This window comes from Hordeum vulgare, chromosome 2H (genome assembly GCF_904849725.1).
Source record: "Hordeum vulgare subsp. vulgare chromosome 2H, MorexV3_pseudomolecules_assembly, whole genome shotgun sequence".
NCBI classification, from domain to species: Eukaryota; Viridiplantae; Streptophyta; class Magnoliopsida; order Poales; family Poaceae; genus Hordeum; species Hordeum vulgare.
Window position 1 is genome coordinate 614,933,419 of NC_058519.1, and position 19,530 is coordinate 614,952,948.

Genomic DNA, 19,530 nt, shown 5'->3' on the forward strand with positions numbered 1-19,530 from the left:
AATATTTGCACCCGTGTCCACCCACCAATCGGTGGACTGACAAACTGTAAATACAGTAAGTAAATTACCGTACCCAGATGCACCACTTTCATTGTTGCCCACAATCATGTTTGCAGACTTGGAGTCCTGCGCCGGCTTCTTGTACTTGTTTGGGCATTTGTTCGCCCAATGTTCCTCTGAACCACAAGTATAGCAGCCATCTCCCTTCTTATTCTTCTTGAAGGGCTTCTTCCCCTTCTTCTTGAAGTCGGTATTCTGTTGGACAGAGTTCTTTCCCTTGGGCTTGTGAGAATTGAAGTTCCTCTGATGTACCATATTGGCAGCAGAAGAGCTTTCCACCGCTTTTCCATTGGAGTCCTTTGCTCTCGAGTTCTGCTCAACACTCAGATGGCCGATGATGTCCTCTACTGAGAACTCACGCCTCTGATGTTTCAGAGTAGTAGCAAAGTTCCTCCAGGAATTAGGGAGCTTAGCAATTATACAGCCCGCGACAAACTTGCCCGGCAAATTGCACTTAAGAACCTCAAGTTCCTTAGCTATGCATATTATCTCATGAGTTTGTTCCAATACAGAACGGTTGTCAACCATCTTGTAATCGTGGAACTGCTCCATAACATACATCTCACTCCCAGCATCGGTGGCCCCGAATTTAGATTCGAGCGCCTCCCACAAGTCCTTGGCAACATGCATATGTAAATATGCATCAACCAGCTTATCTCCGATCACGCTAATGACTGCTCCAAGGAATAGGACGGTGGCCTCCTTAAACATCTTCTCCTGTTCAGGAGTGATAGTTTCCGTAGGAGTGACACCGGCTACCCAGAACACGTTCATAGCCGTGAGCCATAAGGTGGTTCTCGTTTGCCAACGCTTGAAAAAGGTACCGGTAAACTTATCCGGTTTCAGTGCAGCAGCAAAACCATTACTCGAAAAATTCCTACAGACATTAGGTTTTTGGATTGTTGAGTAAATAGGCAATTTTCCGAGTAGATTAATCCACAAAATAATAACTAGCATGGCATTGACTAGACTAATGACATACTGATCTTGAACTAACCTAGCACATACTACGCATATAGTGGATACATCTATGCAAACAAGTAGTACTGCTAAAATAAATACGAACAAGAGGATAAACGAGTCATACCCTCCAATCGGCCAGTTGGCCGTAGCAGCAGCAGCGGCGGCGGCGGAGGCAGTATCCTCTGCCGTCTTCTTCTCGGCTTCCTCGCGGAGACGATCAGCTTCGCTTGGTGAAGACATGGCGATGACGAGGGCGACGCGGACGTAGACGAAGCAGACGGACGGAGGCGAGCAGTCGCGTGATCGCTCCCCAAAAACCTAATCGCCCCTCTCCCGTACAGGAACCGGAGAGGCGAGGTTTCGGAGGCCTGCTCTCCCGTCGACCGTGTACGCGGTAAACGGGACGGAGTCGCCGGCGGCAGCAGCAGTTCAAGGAACGAACGCGTGAGGCAGATGTGATCTGATTTCGTGACGGCTAGGGTAGGCGATCGCGTGCTTATAAAGGCGGCTGGGTGGAGAGTCCGAGTCGGTAACGATCACGATCCGACGTCTCGGATCGTTTCCTTGTCCGTTACGTATTCTCCGTTCCTGACCGGCAAAAATAAGCGCGTAGGTATGAGCTCGGCTCGGCTCATTCCCGCAACCCGCGTCGCGACGTGACGTGGCGTGGCGTGGCGTGGCGTGGCGTGGCGTGGCGTGGCGTGGCGAGGCGGGCGGCGGAGGAGGAGTGCGCGAGGGCACCTTCTCTTCTCACTCTCCAATAGCATGTGGAAGAGAGACCCTTATAAAGGGGTCCAAACTCTCCTCCACTAGCGGGGTGGGACTAAACTCCCACCACCTTGCCATGCCACCACCTACATGGGCCCTTTAGATTTTCTGAAATTCTCTAGTGGGCCTAAGGCCCACCTCCAAATTTCAACACTCACCAAGGTCCAATCTTCACGAGCAGGCACGGATCTGGCCATCACCATGGCCAGCTCAATGGCTGAAAGGAAGGAGGCAGCAAGAAGGAGTTCGCCATGGAGAAGGAAGGAGGAGCTCGCTATGGCGATGACGAGGGACTCAAGGAAGGCGACGGCGAGGGACTCAAGGAAGGGGAAAAGTCGTTCCTTGAGCTTCCCGGTGGAGCTGCGGCTCGGCGGAACGGGGGAGGGAAGTGTGCGGGGGAGCTGCAACATGGCGGAAGTGAGGAGGGAAGTGCGCAGGGGAGCTGCGCGTCGGCGTTGCAATGTGGCGGCGTGGCGTGGGGAAGCTGCGAGGCATCGCCGGCGAGTGGGAGAGCGAGCGTGGTCACGGAAAGGGAAAACGTACTTTTTCACAAAGGACTTATTTGCAAAATATACGCGGTGACAACTTTTTCCGGACGGAGGGAGTACAAAGTTGAGACACTTGGGACAGGAAAGTACTACTGTAGATATGCTTCCGATAGAAAGAAAGTAGAACTGACGGATTGGCGCGATGGTATCTATCAGCCCATGTGGATTTAGTTGCACGTAGGTTTGATGCTGATGAGATGTTCCTAATTGGAATGTCAATGTGTCATTGATGAAGAGAAACAAAGCTGTCATCGCATCGGCGTCTGAATCGAAGCATGATGATCAGTATATGGTTTCTGTTCCGTCAGAGGATGAACTTCATAAAAACCCTCGAACGCTTCATCCTCCCACGGGCCGCAGCAATGGCGGGCGCCCGCGCTGTCTTCGCCGCCAGCTCGGACCGAGATCCAGTGCCTTGCCGTGGTCAAGTCACCGCGTGCCTTGCCCCCAGCTATCCACCGTTCAAATCGATCCTACAACCAGCAGCAGTTCACAGCCAAGCGACTAAAGACTGGTTCTTTTGCAGCTTCTAGAATAAGTTAAAATAAGTTGTCTCCTATCCAGCTTATTCTAAAAATTCAACATAATTTATATTTTTACAAATTTACTAATTAAGACTTAATTAACAAATTTTTAAAAATATACTTTTTATTAAGTTTTTAGAATAAACTGGGTAGGAAGCAGCTTATTAAGCTCAAGAAAACCAGCAAAAGAACTGGCCCTAAACTTGTAGACAGAACAACCAGAACGCGCAGGGAAAACAGGGGAGCCGCGCCGGCTGCACCCCCAGGGTGACCTCCCGCGGCGCGCGATGGAGAAAACGGCCTCGACGGCCCTCTCCGCCCACCTCCGGCTACTCTATCTGACACCTCAACAAAGTGTCCAATTAACATAATACAGTTAAGTTCATGGGTTCAGCCGGCGCGGCTCGGAGAACAAAGAACAGTGTCCAATTTCTTCAGGCACATAACAGAGCAGAACATCGGTTCCGTTAACACAACACAACACAGTTCAGTTCATCAAAACAGCAGCAGTTCGGCAAAACAGCAGTATTGCAAGGCTGTAAACAACACAACACAACACAGTTTAGTTCAGTTCAGTTTAGCAAACAACACCACTTCTGTTCAGTTTAGTTCAGCAAACATCAAGCAAAAAGGAAGACCTGAGCCATACTTATGTGGGTCTCAACACTTCAATGTTACCACCCGTGCACTCTTAATACATCGGCATTCAGTTAACATGTTCAAGGAAATAACAAACGGCAAGCTTAACACATACAGATCTTTTTTGTAGGTCTGAACAAACATTTGTTTTAAGCACCTAACACTGAAATTTGTTCTTACATAATCATTCGAGTACATAGATTTCGCCCTTTTACTTGTACACTTAGGCCACAAAAACTGTAATCGATCTTGTCGAAAATACTAGTCAACACAATACTATCTAACAAGCTTATACATTCTAGAACATATCTTCATCGTAAGCGGTAGCTGTCAAGAGTTGCGCGTAACTCATGATCATGTTGCAGTCTTGAAACTCCATATTTGCTCCTTTATGGCGACCATCCTTCTCCACTCCTACTTGAGGCTCTGCACCATCATGTTTCTTTTGTTGTTGCAATAAAAATTCTCGCAAGTAGTTTAGTAATGAATGGTAACAACACACTGATGCATATCTTTGCTCCTTTGTTTTTGGATGCAACAACTTTAGCTGGCTTGCGATTCCCTTTTAGTAACTTATCAAGCCAAGTTTTCTTTCTCCTGATTTTTTTATTGGACATCTTTTTTCTTGGGCTTTGCAGCACTAAAAGCACATGTGTTTGTTGCACATTTGGGTCAACACTTTTTAGGTCATTACATGGCTTATTCGTCGCATTGATAGCTGCATTGAGTTAATCCTCTAGTTGTGAACCAATGCAATCAGATACATTTTCTAACATCAAACGACATTCTAGTACATAATAATTACATCGTCCATCAATCCACAAGCTAAAATTCAACACAATTGCCCATCAAACATAACACAAAGTCCAACACACATGACATGAAACATAAGTATAGAACTAGTGGTCTTGTTGCCCATTCCACGTCCATCACTCCACGGTGAGATATCTTGGAAGATGTTAGTAAGTTTCCGCATCTCAAGATTCATGGTGCACTTGGAAAAGAGTCGATGTGGTCTTTCCTTCTAATTGGACGCACCATATTTTTACATGAATTCATGGAAGTAGTAATCTAAATGTTGGCCACGCTTGTCCCCAGTGGTCTTGTTGTGCAAGATCACAGTGACAGTCATGATATATGGAAGGATCTTTTAATGCTTAAACCTAGCCGGCCGACGTACAATAGCAAACTGGACTTGCAAAGTCCCAAATGCCCTTTTCACATCCTTTTTAGCAACTACAGCGCGTGGCGCTGCCGCCTACTTCCTCACACCATCGGGTGTCGCTAGGCTATACATCAGTGATAGGCTTCTTGACGTTGTTCGTTGCAACCTTGTGAGGATACGGAGACTGTTCATCATCATGAATCTTAAAGCACGCTAAGGGGGAGGGGGGGGGGGGGCATTGGAAGGTTTGTTCCAAAATCCAGATTCAGCTTCACTGGCAACGCTTAATCTCATCTTGAAGCTCAAACAAATAGGGACAAAAGGTAGGGTTTTTAGCCAAAAAAGTAGTAGGTTTAGGGATGCAAATTGGTGATCCTCACCCTACTTATTTGAACTAAATAAAGTAAAAATTTCAGAAGTTATGAGACTTCTCCCTGTTTTTTCTTTCTGTTGTTGATTTAGTTGTTGAACTAAAGAGGGTCATAGAATACCTTAAAGGTAACCTATTTGTAGGTTGGTTTTCACCAGCTAGTCTCTGATTCTTCTGATTCAAGTTCACCTGTGGATGGGTAGGACACATACAACATGATCCGTAATTCTGAAAGCTCTTCCGTGAGGATGTCTACAGAAGAAGGGCTTAACATTCAGTCCTCATCTAATTACATTCACCCAGCACAACACAACATCTAGTATAACAACTAGTAGTACAGTGGTGTACTTATGAAGGAAGTCTTCAGTTCATTTGTCATGCTTAAACATTTTGCAAGTAGGGCGTCCGTGTTTAGTTCATCTGTCAAAAACATACAACTGAGAAAGCCTTGCAGCATTCTCCTGCCATGGCGATTGATGAGAGCTATACGATAATTTACATCAGGTCGATCGATCCTACTACAACTAGGCCAAAAATATATATATATGTCACTATTGACCTCTGAACCTCCGCCAATGGGGAGAGATTACAGACGCCCGATGAACACTCTGTACTTCAAGAGGCCTTCAGAGTTACAAGCACAGCCTTGTCATCTCTCTATCCGCCTCCTCCCTGGGAGCCTGGGGCAGTAGCGCCCTGGTCTCAGCTGCACACCTCTTGTATGGCATGAAGCCTCGCTGCTGGACGAAAGCCGGGCTCACAGGTTTTCTCAAACCTGCAGCATGCGACATCTCGTCGTCACCGCCGACCGCTCCAGTGCATGATTCTGCAGAATTGCGGGCTGTTGTTTCAGCCACACTGCTGGAGGCCGTGTTCGACGACGCTTCCCTCCGCCTAAGCTCGGCGGCGGCTTCAGAAGCCTGTTGCTCGTGCTGTTGATCTGCCTTGGGGCTCGACGGCATGGGGTACGGTGCACTTCCATTGTTGTAGCTGAAGAAGACTGCCCCCTGAGGAACATAGTACATGAACTGCTGCGAGTTTGCCAGCCATGGGCTCCATGTTTTTGCTTCTGGTGCACTGGTGGGTGTCTCGGCCGAAGTATCCAGTTCCATATCTGATGCAGTTTGCAGGTTGCATGTACCAGGGTTCACGACAACCGTCTTCCCAAACAGCTTCAGGACCGGAGCATCGGACGTGTTGTCACACACCACTTCTTCCGAATTGCTACCGCTGTCTTTGGATCTCTGAAATAGACAATCAAGAAATCCATCAGAACTGGAAAGGTTGAATAATTTCATTTCGTTTCAGCAATAATGAAAGAGATATTTTGCGGACTTTATTAAGATCGGACAGCTATTCTTGCAAAGATATTATGCTGTTGCTGGGAGTATGATGTCGTTAAGAAAGTAGTAGGAGTAGTACCTTAGCATCATCGTCGGTTGGTGGCGCTTGCACAGCGACATCAGCTGTCCCCGTGCTGGGCGTGGGGCATGGCTCTTCAATGTCGATGGTGGACGTGTCGCTGTCGAAGCTCTCGGAGCCGAGGGCTATCCGCGAGGTGGTCACCACGGATGTCGGCGAGCCATTCCCCTGCTCACACATGGACAGCCGAGGCCTGTCGACCCGCAGCAGCGCGTGGGCGTGCTTCCCCGGCTGCGCGCTCCTCAGGTTGCACGGGTACGGGTGCACCGACTTCCTCTTGGGCCGCGGCGGCGGGATCTGGATCGGCGGCCCGGCGGCGCCGGAGCTGCTGTTGCCGCCGCTGTCCCCGGACGAGTCCCGGGTGACCTTGGAGAAGAACTTCTGCGCGTGGCTCCTGATCTGCACGGCCGTCTTGGTGCCTATGTGCTCTGCGGGGTGGAAGAAACCACTTGTCAGATCACGATTCACAGGGATTTTTTTTGGTAAGGTAGGAGTACGTAGGAGTATCACGGAGCGAGGAAACGCACCTTGAATCCGGCGCCATGCGCGGCCATGGAGCTGCATGGCTTCCAGGAAGAGCCGGTGCTCCTCCTCGGTCCATTTCTCCCGCTGTTTGGTGATCATGTAGGGCTTCCGCGCCTTGGGGAGGCGGGCCTCGCCCATCATCCGCGTGTCGCTGCCGGAATTCGACAGATCCGGCTTGGTTTCCTTGAGGGGGAGGAAGAAAGGAGACGGTTTTGTTAGGACTCGATCTGAAGGGTAAACAATCTTGTAATTTCAGCATGAAATTTTTATGCTTGGTCGACAAATTCTACTCCTAATAAACGATATTTTCCGACGAACAAATACTCTATCCAGCATCTTTTCCGTTTGAGAAATAAATAAAAAACAGTTCCGCGGCCGTGGATCTTTCGTCGTGCTCCACAGCTCAACCAAACGGTCCCAAAAGAAAATTCACATCTGAATGAACGAAGGAAGATTGAACAATTATTACCTGAAAACGGGCCATGTCTCCCGAGATCCTTGAAAAATCGAAGCACCGGCGGAGCCAAATCTCGCTGCGTGGAACAGAGGCGAGTTCACCACCAGCTCCTAATCTTTGTTGTTGTTCTTGGTCTTCTTCTTCTTCCAGGGAGGGGAGAGGAGAGGAGAGGAAAAGTAGAGGAGGCGTGTGTGTGCTAGGACGAGAAGGGGGGGAGAAAAAGGGCGAGGGGAGGGGTGCCACTGCCACCTCGGACGGGATTTGTGGTGCGCTTTACGCTTTTTCCACGGTGCGCTTTTCTGACTCGCGCAAATATCTAGTAATATCTATCCTGCGCGGGGGAATTCGGCGGGCCGCTCGATTCTTGTGGCTCTCGCTCGCTGCTTCACCTGCCACCGCTCCCGTGCCGTGCCATGGTTTGTTTGTTCGCTGGTGGAGGACGACTGGCAACTGCCAAAGGAAGGTCACGTCTCCATGACGGTACATACGTGCTGTGTCTGTCTGTCTGTCTGTCTGTCTGTGTGGTCTCGTCTTCATCCTCCCCGTCCGTCCGGTGACCGTCTATCCACCGGCTCTCTCTTTTTTCGGCCTCTTTTTCCTTCCCTTTTCCGCAAATTTTCGCCTTTGGTGCGCGCGCGTTTTAGCGACACGTTTGATGGGTGTTAGGCCGGTGGGAGTACCACGGATCTCGTTGCCAACCAGTGAGTGGTTTTATTGGTGCTTGTCGAATTTCACCTTGTGTTCTTGGTAATGATGAATCAGGCTTTCTTTTGGGGGGAGAAAAGTGTGATGATGGTCAAGTTTTGGGAATGCTAGTTTTCCTTTTTGGAAGAGATATGCCACTTCTGATCCGTCTGAGAATCATAGTCGGCCAAGCTACATACATCAGGAATCGTAGCCGTCTAGTAAGTCATATGCTAGTTTTCTGTTTGATTTGGGTCTGTCAGATGAGATTTTGTTACTTGGCAAATTCATATTCTATAATTTACTATTTCCTCAATACATGAATATAAGCAAATGTTTAACTTTTTTTAGTCTAGACTAGGCATGTCCTAGTGTATTTGTTCACTCAATTCAGTCCATATATAATCCAAATTATCAAATATCCAGAACATTTAATATTATGAAAAAAAGGAGTAGTGTTGTAGAAAAAAGGCAACAAAACTAGAGATGAAGACTTGTTAAATGAACCAAAAAGGCTAGAACGCTTCAATAAGTTAAAATGTCATATATGACGAGGCTTTAGAAATAACTATTTTTTTTAAATAAGATAATCCCTAAATGTTTGTTCTTCTACACATACCGATTAGTAGATATTTTTCATTTGATTGTGGGAAGGTATGAAGGTAAAGTGCAGAATACTGAAATATCATGTTCACATGTTGAACAAGCAAAATCCAAGATATCTAAGCGATCTCCTCCAAAAATATCTTGGAGCTCGGCCTGGCAAAGAACAAGCAAAAACCAAAAGCGTAACAAGGATATCTAGCATCTCGCCTCCAAAAATATCTCGAGAAGCCCCGACCCATTGTCCTAAATGATAAACACAACCTTAGAAATAACCATTTCTTTTTATAATCAGGTACTCACTAAAGTTGTATTCTTCTGCACACGGCGGGGACGAATCTGCCTTATAGGCATTGGGGTCAATTGATCGCAATAAAATTAACAGAACATTCATTAATTTTATATTAAACACTATCTATTTACTGAAGATTGACCCTGTTGTTATAGATATGACCCCATCAAACTTTTTTTCTAGCTTCGTCCATGTGCACATGGTGAGCATATATTTCCCTATTGTTTTATTGAAGAAAAAAGTGTGAGAAACCTAAATATCCACTCCACGCATAGATGAATCAAAATGCAAAAGGGTAATCATGAATATCTAATAGCTCTACTCAACAAATATATTGCAATTCAATCCGGCAAAGAATGACTATATACTTTTATAATATGTTGTGAAAAAAACACATATAAAGCTAATTAGGTAATCACTTAAAAATGGACAAAAAAAGCTTGCCAAACAAGCTAGGACCTTAGAAAAATATTTTCCTCTTAATCATACACCCCTAAGTTTTATTCTTCTACATGTAGCAACTACACATTTCCCTCTTGATTTTTCATAAGTGAAAGCACGAGATACTAAAAAATTATCACACGTCGAACAATTAAAAATCGAAATATCTAACAACTATCCTCCAAAAATATCAAGCAACCCCATATAGCAATGAACAAGCAAAAAAAGTGAAACCAAGAATGTTTATCATTAAGCTAAAGGGCAGAAGTATCCACTGTTTTGCCTAAGTTGCATTGTAATAAACGCTAAACTCAATCTCAGAAAAAACTATTTTTGTTATGGTTAGATACTTCCTAAAGCTTTATTCTTTCACGTGTAGTGCAAGAGGCTGAAATATCATCATCATACCTCGAACAAGCGAAAACCCAAATATCTAATTGTTTCCTCCACAAATATTTTGGAGCTTTGATATGGCGAAGAACAAGCAAAAAACAAAAGAGTACCAAGGATATGTAGCATCTTTTGCCTCAAAAAATGTCCGGGGAAGTTGCATTGTCATAAATGTTAAACGCAATCTTAGAAATTACTATTTTTCTCATAATCAGATACTCCCTAAAGTTTATTCTTCTACACGTAGAGATTAGTACATATTTGCCACTTGATTTGTAGAAAGAAAATTTGCTAGAGGCTGAAATATTATCTTCACACACCCAATAAGCAAAATCCAAAATATCTAAGTATTCTCCCCCACAAATATCTTGGAGCTCGACCTGGCAAAGAACAAGCAAAAAACCAAAAGCGTAACTGAGGATATCTAGCATCTCGCCTCCAAAAATATCTAGAGAAGCTGCATTGTCATGAGTGTTAAGCAAAATCTTAGGAACAACCATTTTTCTTACACTTGGGTACTCACTAAAGTGCAAGAAACCTAAATATCCGCTCCACACATAGATGAGCCAAAATAAAAAAAGGGTAACCTTGAATATCTAACAACTGTCCTCAAGAAATATCTTGCAACCTGATTTGGGGAAAACGTCTATATAATTTTATAATGTATTGTCAAAAATAACGAAAGTAGAGATAAGGTTAATTAAATAATCAGTAAACTAAACAAAAAATATTGCTGGAGAAGGTAGGGCCTTAGAAATAACTATTTTTCTCGTAACCCCCTAATGTTTTATCCAATTAGATATTGCATCTTGTTTTGTCATAAGAAAAAGTGCGATAAATTGAAATATGATCATCACACCTCAGACAAAGCCAGACTCAAAATATCTAACAATTATCCTCCAAAACTATCAAGCAACTCGAGCCGGCAACGAAAAAGCAAAATTCAAAAGTGAAACGAAAAATGTTTATCATTAAAGAAAAGAAGAAGAAAAATCCAACATTTTTCCTAAGCCACGTTCTCATAAATGTGAAACTCAATCTAAAAAAATAGCTATTCTTTATAATTCGATAGCCTAAAGTTTTATTCTTCCCCATGTAGTGATTAGATATTTTCTTCCTATTTTCTCAACAAAAAAAAGTGCGAGAGACTCCACACCCCGAGCATGTGAAATACAAAATGGTAACCATGAATATGAGGAGCCCCCTCCACAAATATAGAAGGATGCTCTTACTTTTTCCTAAACCTAGACTAGACACATTATAGTGTATTTATTCACTCATTTAAGTCTGTCTATAGCCCATATTAAAAATCCCAAACATCTTATATTTGTGAACGGGGAGAGTAGTATAATAGAAAACGCCAACAAACAATGAGATGGTCAAATGAACACTAAAAAAAGGCTGAAACGCTTCAATAAGATGAAATATCATATATGATGAGGCTTTAGACATAACTATGTTTCTTATAGTGAGGTACTCCTAAAAGTTTTGTCTTTTATATGTAGCGGTTAGTAGACATTTGCTGCTTGAATTGTGCGAAGAAAAGTGCAAGAGACTGAAATATCGTCCTCACACGTCGAACAAGCAAAATCCAAGATATCTAAGTCTTTTCCTCCACAAATATCTTGGAGCTCGATCCGGCAAAGAACAAGCAAAAACCAAAAGTGTAACCAAAGATATTTAGCATCTCGCCTCCAAAGATAACTAGAGAAGTTGCTTTGTCATAAATGCTAAACATAACTTAGAGAATAACCATTTTTTTATAACCAAGTACTCACTAAAGTTGTATTCTTCTGCACATGGTGATCATATATTTCCCTCTTGTTTTGTCAAAAGAAAAAAGTGCAAGAGACCTAAATATCGGCTCCACATGTAGATAAATCGAAATGCAAAAGGGTAGCCATGAACATCTAACAACTCTACTCAACAAAAATCTTGCAACTCGATTTGGCAAAGAACACACATAAACTTTTATATTTTTATGTGGAAAATAACAAAAAATAGAGCTAAATTCAATTAAATAATCACCAAAATAGACCTGTTTGATAAGCTATGACCTTACAAATAACTATTTTTCTCGTAATGATACACCCCTAAAAGTTTTATCCTTTCACATGTAGCAGTTAGATATTTGCCTGTTGTTTGTCATAAGAAAAAGTGTGAGAGACTAGGATATGATCATCACACCTCGAACAAGCAAAACAAGAAATATCTAACATTCTCCTCCCCAAGTATCTTGAAGCTCGACGTGGCAAAAGAGCAAGCAAAACCAATAAAACACAACCAAGAATATCCAGCTTCTTGCCTTGGAAAAATATCAAGGGAAGTTGCGTTGTCATAAATGCTAAACTCAATGCCAGAAACAACTGTTTATTTGTTATAATCGTGTCCATCCTAAAGTTTTATTCTTGTGCACATGGTGATCAGATATTTCCATGTACAGTACTATTTTTGTCGACAGAGAAGAGTGCTAGAGACTCCTCACCCCGAACAAGCGAAACGCAAAAGGGAGACCATGAATATCTATCTGCCCGCTCCCCCTCCACAAATATCTTGCAGCTCGATCCGGCAAAAAGAACGGGCAAAAACCAAAACCAAAAGCGTAGCTCGTAGAGTACTATACTTGCTAGCTCAGCTCAGGGAGGAAATATCTCTGGTACGCAGCCCGGTCTGGGGAAAGAGGAAATATCTGGTTTTTTTTTTAAAGAGAGAAGAGGAAATATCTCGTGTTGGGATCACGCCGGGCGGCTGAAATCTCCCTGTCCACCTCCCGGATTGATGTGATTCCTTCAAAGCTGTAGTTTTCTTCCTCCACCAGGAAACACGCATCGGGCTTAAAATGTGAAGGCTACGCGTTCATCAACGGATATTTAATAAACATTTGTCACCTTAACAGTCGTTGGATGTATCGATGTAACCGTTCGATCTATGTTCCTGTACCTAATAGTTTCTGAAACAAAGTACGAGTTAAAAAACAATAGTCGTGTTGTAGAAAATAATTTATGTAACTCCTGAAACAACGGCTGAGTTGTAGAAACAACGACCGCGTTGCAGAAATGTTGCAAGTTTAGTTGCGGGGCAGCCTCGACAGCAGAGGGCGGCGGGCAGGCAAGCGGGGCCATGAGCAGGGGTGGCGGGCAGCAGGCCGACGGCGCGAGGTCGTCGGGGTCGAGGCACGGACTTGGCAATTTTGTGAAACGACTGTTCAGTTTTAAAAATCGTTTAATGCAGACACGATCGGTTAAATGAAGTAAGATCCGACGGATAAATAAGCGGTGAACGATTTGTTCGGATTGCCGATGAAAGGTAAGAATCTTTCTTAAAATATCGAGGGAGCGCCAGTTGGGCAAGACGGGATGGGGCCCACCCGCCCCACTCACTGCTCGGATGGATAGATTTTTTTTCGAGACAACGGATGGATAGAGAGATAGATGGATGGAAAAGCGCAGGGGTGGCGGGCCCCGCCGCTCGCTTTTCGGACACGTCAAACCCGGCGAGCGTCGCTGCTGACGCCTCCCCACGTGGAAACCCGGTGTTTTCCTCCTGGGATGGGGGCATGGGCGATCCTCGTCCACATGCTCGTGGAGTCCGGGTTGGAGCCTTCCCAGCCACATGCACGCTCCCACCGGAACACTAGGTTTGGGTGAAGACGTGACCCACACCAGACGCGCGGCGCCGCGCCAAACCCGTCGCCTGGGCTCCTCGCACAGACGGACGGATGTTACTTGTGCCCACCACCGCGTCGCTCACGAGCTCGTGGCATGTGGCACACGAGTATCCAAGTACTCCTGTATTATCCGTTTAGTTAATTAACATCGTTTGGTGAATTGATGATGAGGGATAAACCATTTCCTTCTTTGTGTGGTGATGCTGTGACCGGATAGGATATAGCGGGATCATGGATGGTCCACTCGTTTTGACGTACAGTACTTACTAGCGTAGTGTGTGAGGGCAATAATTCACTGGCGCTTTAATTGCCGTCTTTGGGTTCACGACGGGGACGCTTCTAGCTACGGGCAGATGCTTGGGTGTGCTGCCTCGGGCGGCTTATCCTTTTCTTTTCTCACCGTGGCGAGTAGCAGCACCCCAGGGTTTCTTCACACGTAATTATATATACAGTACTAGTGTTTTGTGGAAACCCGACCCGTGTGTGTGTGCGCGCGCGCAGCTCGGGGCAAAGCGACGCCTTTTGAGTGAGTAAAGAAAAAGAAGGCCTGGCCAGTGCTGAGCGACCAGTTGGCGCGCAACGCAGGTACGCCTCGGCTTCGCCTTCATCGCGTGCCTGCGATGCGTGCTCGCTGGTTCTGTAATCTGTACAGTACAGGGTTGCGCGCCCGACGCACCCACCATTAGTGAAGAGCTTGTGGCGGAGACGAGAGAGGATGAAACGAAGTCAATCTGGACGCGCGCGTCCACCCATTGGCAACAATTTATTATATTTGAGAAGAAGCAACTTTGAGGGAAGTCTGCTTTAAACCTTGAGTTTGTAGAGCTTGTTGAAGATAAATCCATAACTTCAAATCCATGAAATTTATACCCTATACCATACACGGTCAAACGGGTCGGCCTAACACGGCATGGCATGGTCCGCACTGGCTCGTTTACTAATCGGGCCGTGTCGTGCCAGCCCGTGGGCTGCGCCTCCAAGCACGGCTCAGTTATTAAACGGGCCTGAATGTTGGTTCGATTAGCACGCTGAGCCCCATATATTTTAGCATCATGGGCTTCTTTTTTGATCTATTAGATCATGTATTATGTATATATATACTAAAAAAGTCTAAATAAATAAGCGAGCCGTGCCCAGCCTCCAGGCCCAAACACGGCCCGAGGCGTGTTGCGTGCCTGACATGGACCCGTTGAAGTCGTACTGTGCCTGGCCCATGGCAGGCCGTGCGAGCGGACTCGCAGGTCGGCCTGTTTAGCCCGTTCCGTTTAACCAGCTATACCCTATACTTCTTAATCCCGATCGTTTTTAACCTTAAAATCTATACCTAATAATAAAGCGGCTATTGCTTTCATCGGAAAATCCATCGTGGTATTTTTATAAAAAAGCCCCTGTAATTTTTATTATTCAACCCGCGCTTCATCATTTATCTGCAATGCAAAATGAAAAAATGATTTGTTGCAAAAATTATACCCGTACGCATCACCTCCTCCCGTCGACCCTGGGCCACCCTGGCCTGTGCCCAGGCCGTCGCCACACCACTCGCCGCCATGGCCGACCTCAAGCGCCACCGGTGCCGATCTCAACCCACCCGCCTCCGCGGCCGTACATCTCCCCGCTCACTGCCCCCGTTGCGGCACTCGAGCGCATCACATCGACCCTGGTCCACCCTGGCATGTGCCCAGGCCGCTGGCACACCACTCGTCGTCGCGGCCGACCTCAACCACCACTGTTGTCGATCTCAACCGATCCGTCTCCGCGGCCGTACCTCTGCCCGCTTGCTGCCCCCGCTTGGGCGCTCGAGCACAGCTTCTGGATCAAATCAACGCGACAGCTACAGTGAATGGGGATGATGCGTTTGCTCGATTCAGAACGGCGGCGGCGGAGCGAAGTACTTGCATGTGGAGGCGGGCCTCCATGACTCACACGGGGAACTCCGAGGTTATGGCGCGGCAACAACGACTCCTTATGGCTAGATCGAGGCGCCTAACCCTTGCTCCCCTCATCGTATCCCCTCCTCCGGCAGGAACTCATCATCTGGTGAGATCCCCTCCCCATGCCTCCAACCGTGTGCCAAGCGACGGTAAGAAATTTTATTTTGTGGAGATTTGTTTGCTGATGAATGAATGTATTGAATGTAAGATTGTATTGTTGTAGAGAGAGAGAATGAAACACCACCTTCAGTTTGTCATCTGATCTCACATTCTCTACCCCATGAATGAAATAAGATAACAGTTCATTGATCAATTCACGTAGCCTCTTTGTTTTGCTTTGCTTGTCCTGCTCAATTTATCATCATGGTGGAATTAACAATGGACGGGTTGATTCCTCAACAAAATAGGATAGGACTGACTACATTAGTTAGTTAGCTTATTATTTTAATAAATCAAAATGATTATAAAAAAGATTAAAAACGTGTGGTATTTTTTTCTTCCGTTGCAACGCGCGGGCCCTTTTGTTAGTCGTATCCAAACAGAAAATGGCCCGGATTGGTGGGTTAAGCAAAACATGGATGTGTGGCCTACTTGTCAACTTGGAGGAATTATTTGTGGGGCCACTTCACAGCAAGAGAAACAAATATAGCAAGATAAAGATGGGAAGTATAGGATACGAAGTTACGAACCATCGACCTAAAGAGATCAAGCTCTGCACGTGTTAAGCATCCCAACTAACTAACTTTCGTGTGAAGTAATTATCTATATATATAGTATCATAGGTCGTCATGATTGCACCGTCCCATTGATCGGCTTGTATGCATAGATGGTCACCGCCGCCATGAGAGAGGCACGCAATGGACGCTGCAGCGCAGGTTCGGGAGCGAGGAATTCCGAGTTGCCCGTGCAGCTCACGCCGCGGTGGCGCCCTGCTACAGAGAAGAACGCTTTCAGTTTTAGTACAACCCGCCTAGCATACATTAATCCATGCAAATTACTCCCTGTGTTTCTAAATATAAGATCTTTTAGAAATTACACTATAAACTACATACGGATGTACATAGACATATTTTAAAATGTAGATTCACTTATTTTATTCCGTATATAGTCTTTTAGTACAATCTTTAAAAGATTTTATATTTTAAAACGGAGGGAGTATAATAACATGCATGCATGCGGAGTATGCAATCCAAAAGCTTAATGAGCAATCCCAGTGTCTCCCTGCCACGTGGCATGAAATCCACTCCTAAAAAGGGTGCCAAGGTTAGAAACAACCGGGATTACGAAGTACAGGATACAGATATCAAAAATTTAAAGATGAATGTCTATCTTGAACCAACTCTACAAATTTAAGGTCTAAATCAGACTTCACTTAGCAACTTTTCATTACTTATTAAGACGTGTCTGAGATTTCAGACGATAAAAATAGTAAAGAGGACCCTCAAGCCACACGTTGCGCACCTCATGACCAACACCCTCTCTAGCTGACCGATGAGCCTATTTATTTGTTGATCGTCTCACCAAGCATGCTTTAAAATCCTCACGCGATCGAAGCAAAGCCTTCTATCGGCCCAACAGCTAGACAGATTCTTTTCTACCGAGGTCATTTAGCATGGAAAATCCTATCTGCCGCATTGTGCGGTAGATTGTCGACCTTTCGCACAGGAGGTGCGAGCGAGCGACGAGGTTTGGCTGGACTGCTAACACTTTCACCGATCCCGATTTTGTAAATCTTTTAGAGGTTTTCAACAGATTTTTTCCAGTTTTGGGAATTTTCAAGAAGATTCTCTGAACCGTTTTTTTTTCGTTTTCTTTTTACTTTATTCTTTTTTGTCTTTTTTTTTCTTCTGTTTCAAAATTTTTCTGGATTTTCAAAAAATATTCTGGAATCTGAAAAGATGTTTCAAATTTTTAAAAAATGTTCCGGAATTTGGAAAAAAATTCGGAACTAAAAAAATGGTTCCAAAATTTGAAAAATGTTCTGGATATTTTATCAAAATTTTTCGATTTTTTTAAAAAAAATTCTTCTCAAATTTAAAAAATGTTCATACTTTAAAAAATTGTTCGTGTTTTCAAATTTGTTCTTCGTTTTAAGAAATGTTCATGTTTAGAAAAAATGATTGGGAAATCCAACATTTGTTCGTTTAAAAAAAACTGCGTTTTTGAAAAATAATCGTGTTCATAAATTTTCTTAAAATTATTTAATGTTATTTAAAAATTATTTGGCTGCAGATTTAATTTGTAAAATAAACTGTTTTTTTAACTTTTACAACTGTTTTAGAAACCATCACAGTTACCTTGTAAATGCTTTTTAAGTATATTTCAAATTTTTGAAAATTTGTTCTAACGTTTTGTTTGAGACATACTGCAATTTTTTTGAAGAAGCAATTTGTAAAAAATGGCAACTCTCAGATATTTCATTTAATTTTATATTTGAAAAACAATTGAATTAGTAAAAACAACAAAAACAGTTCATTAGCAGAAACAATACAACAACTAACAGTTCAGCAGTGCAAACATTTCAACTGTGGCAAGCGGCTCAGCATCTCCGCTCGGCTGAAACAGCTCAGCGGTAGAAACAGTTCATAGCTGGAACAGCTGAAACAGCGACGCGGCCCAGTAACCAGTTTCCCTCTGCGAAGCTGCATCTATTTGACACAGAACGCGTCAAATATTAGCATTGCCGCAACCCATTTGTTATCAGCCTCCAAAATGAACTCGATGATCTCCCATAAAAAAAAGAACCCGCTGAATGTACTTTTGTACTGTCAGTTGGACGACCTTCCAACAGCAACAGGCCATTAATCTCGTCGAGCTCAAGCAGCTCCCCTGAAGCACCATCAAGCCTCGTTTGACACGGGGGATTCAGGAGGTTTTGAGAGAAAAATCCCCGGGAGAGCCAGAAATTCCACAGAACGTCGAACGTCCATTTGGTAAGAGGGGTTTGCTTAGCCAAATCCCCTCCATTCCCCCCTTCAATCCCTTTCTATCCATGTGTTTCAGGACCCTTCTCCAGAGACTGGTGGAAGCAAATCCCCGAGGATTTAAGAAGATTGGCTGAAAGGAAGGGATTTACCAAATACCCTCCTCTCCAAACCTCCCCAATCCACTTCTACCAAACAAAACCTCATGGTATCCAAAAACCACCCCTCCACCTCTCTTGTCCCTGAATTTTGGAAGAACCCCATCTGTATTCACTTTGACCCCGCCATTATCTAGCGAGTTCCATCGCTCAACCAGTGTCGGGATTGGTAACTTTTGCCTTTTTGTTATGTACTCTCTCCGTCCGGAATTACTTGTCGCATTAATTTATAAAAATGGATGTATCTAAAATTAAAGTACATCTAGATGCACTCATTTATATGACAAGTATTTTCTAATGGAGGGAGTAATATATACTCGCGGTCACTCCCGTATTTGATTGTACACCGGTTCCGCCACGTGACTAACATCAACAATCCGCTTATACCATCCTTCGTGTCATTTTTGCTAGCCACGGACTGTATACAGACCATCCTTGACGTCATTTTTGCTAGCCAGGGACTGTATACGGCTTGGATCATCACCTCCTTTGTATTTATCATCAGGCTGGCGGCACGGACAGACAGGAGGTGGATGTGGCTAGGGTTGAAGGACGTCGACTGGTTTAAATAGCTGAATTTGGCCTCAGACGATGAGACGAAGCGACGCTATGCGGTGTTCACATCCCCACCGAACATCAAACCACCATGTTTCGGGGAGATTCCGTGTAGGACCCAATCGTCAGTCTGGTGTGGAGGATCCGTCTAGGCACCCCGTATCTGGCCTAGATTTGGACTGGTTATGAGGGACGCCGGTTAGACCAGGCATTTGAGACCTATTTGAGAGGCCCTTCTGAATCACATTTTCGTCACTCGACACTAACGAGGTCGTTTGGTTGGGCGTTTGAGGCGGTTTTGAATATATAAATATATAAATAAATATATATATATCATCCAGGGTGCAGAATAGTTTATTATTCATCCGAGATAATCTTACGATCAATTTATAAGTAAATTACATTTGAAATACAAATATTTACATTTATAATGAATCACTACGT

At 44.5% G+C, this 19,530-nt stretch overlaps 1 protein-coding gene across 1 annotated transcript; it reads right to left on the reverse strand.

Moving 5' to 3' along the window:
* Window positions 1-5,425: 5,425 nt before the first annotated feature.
* Window positions 5,426-7,702, reverse strand: LOC123427840 (protein REVEILLE 1-like). Its single transcript, XM_045111976.1, has 4 exons — window positions 7,454-7,702; window positions 6,987-7,167; window positions 6,460-6,887; window positions 5,426-6,281 (listed from the first exon to the last, which is right to left on the reverse strand). Exons 1-4 carry the CDS (start codon window positions 7,466-7,468, stop codon window positions 5,670-5,672), a joined length of 1,236 nt encoding a protein of 411 aa, XP_044967911.1. The 5' UTR covers window positions 7,469-7,702; the 3' UTR covers window positions 5,426-5,669.
* Between the last annotated feature and the right edge of the window lie 11,828 nt (window positions 7,703-19,530).

Bases quoted from the DNA above. Each gene is read 5' to 3' on its own strand.
- LOC123427840 (XM_045111976.1), bottom strand. The intron at 6,888-6,986 runs GTGCGTTTCCTC...TCCACCCCGCAG, and splicing joins CGCATGGCGCCGGATTCAAG to AGCACATAGGCACCAAGACG. The intron at 6,282-6,459 runs GTACTACTCCTA...TGTCTATTTCAG, and splicing joins CAACCGACGATGATGCTAAG to AGATCCAAAGACAGCGGTAG.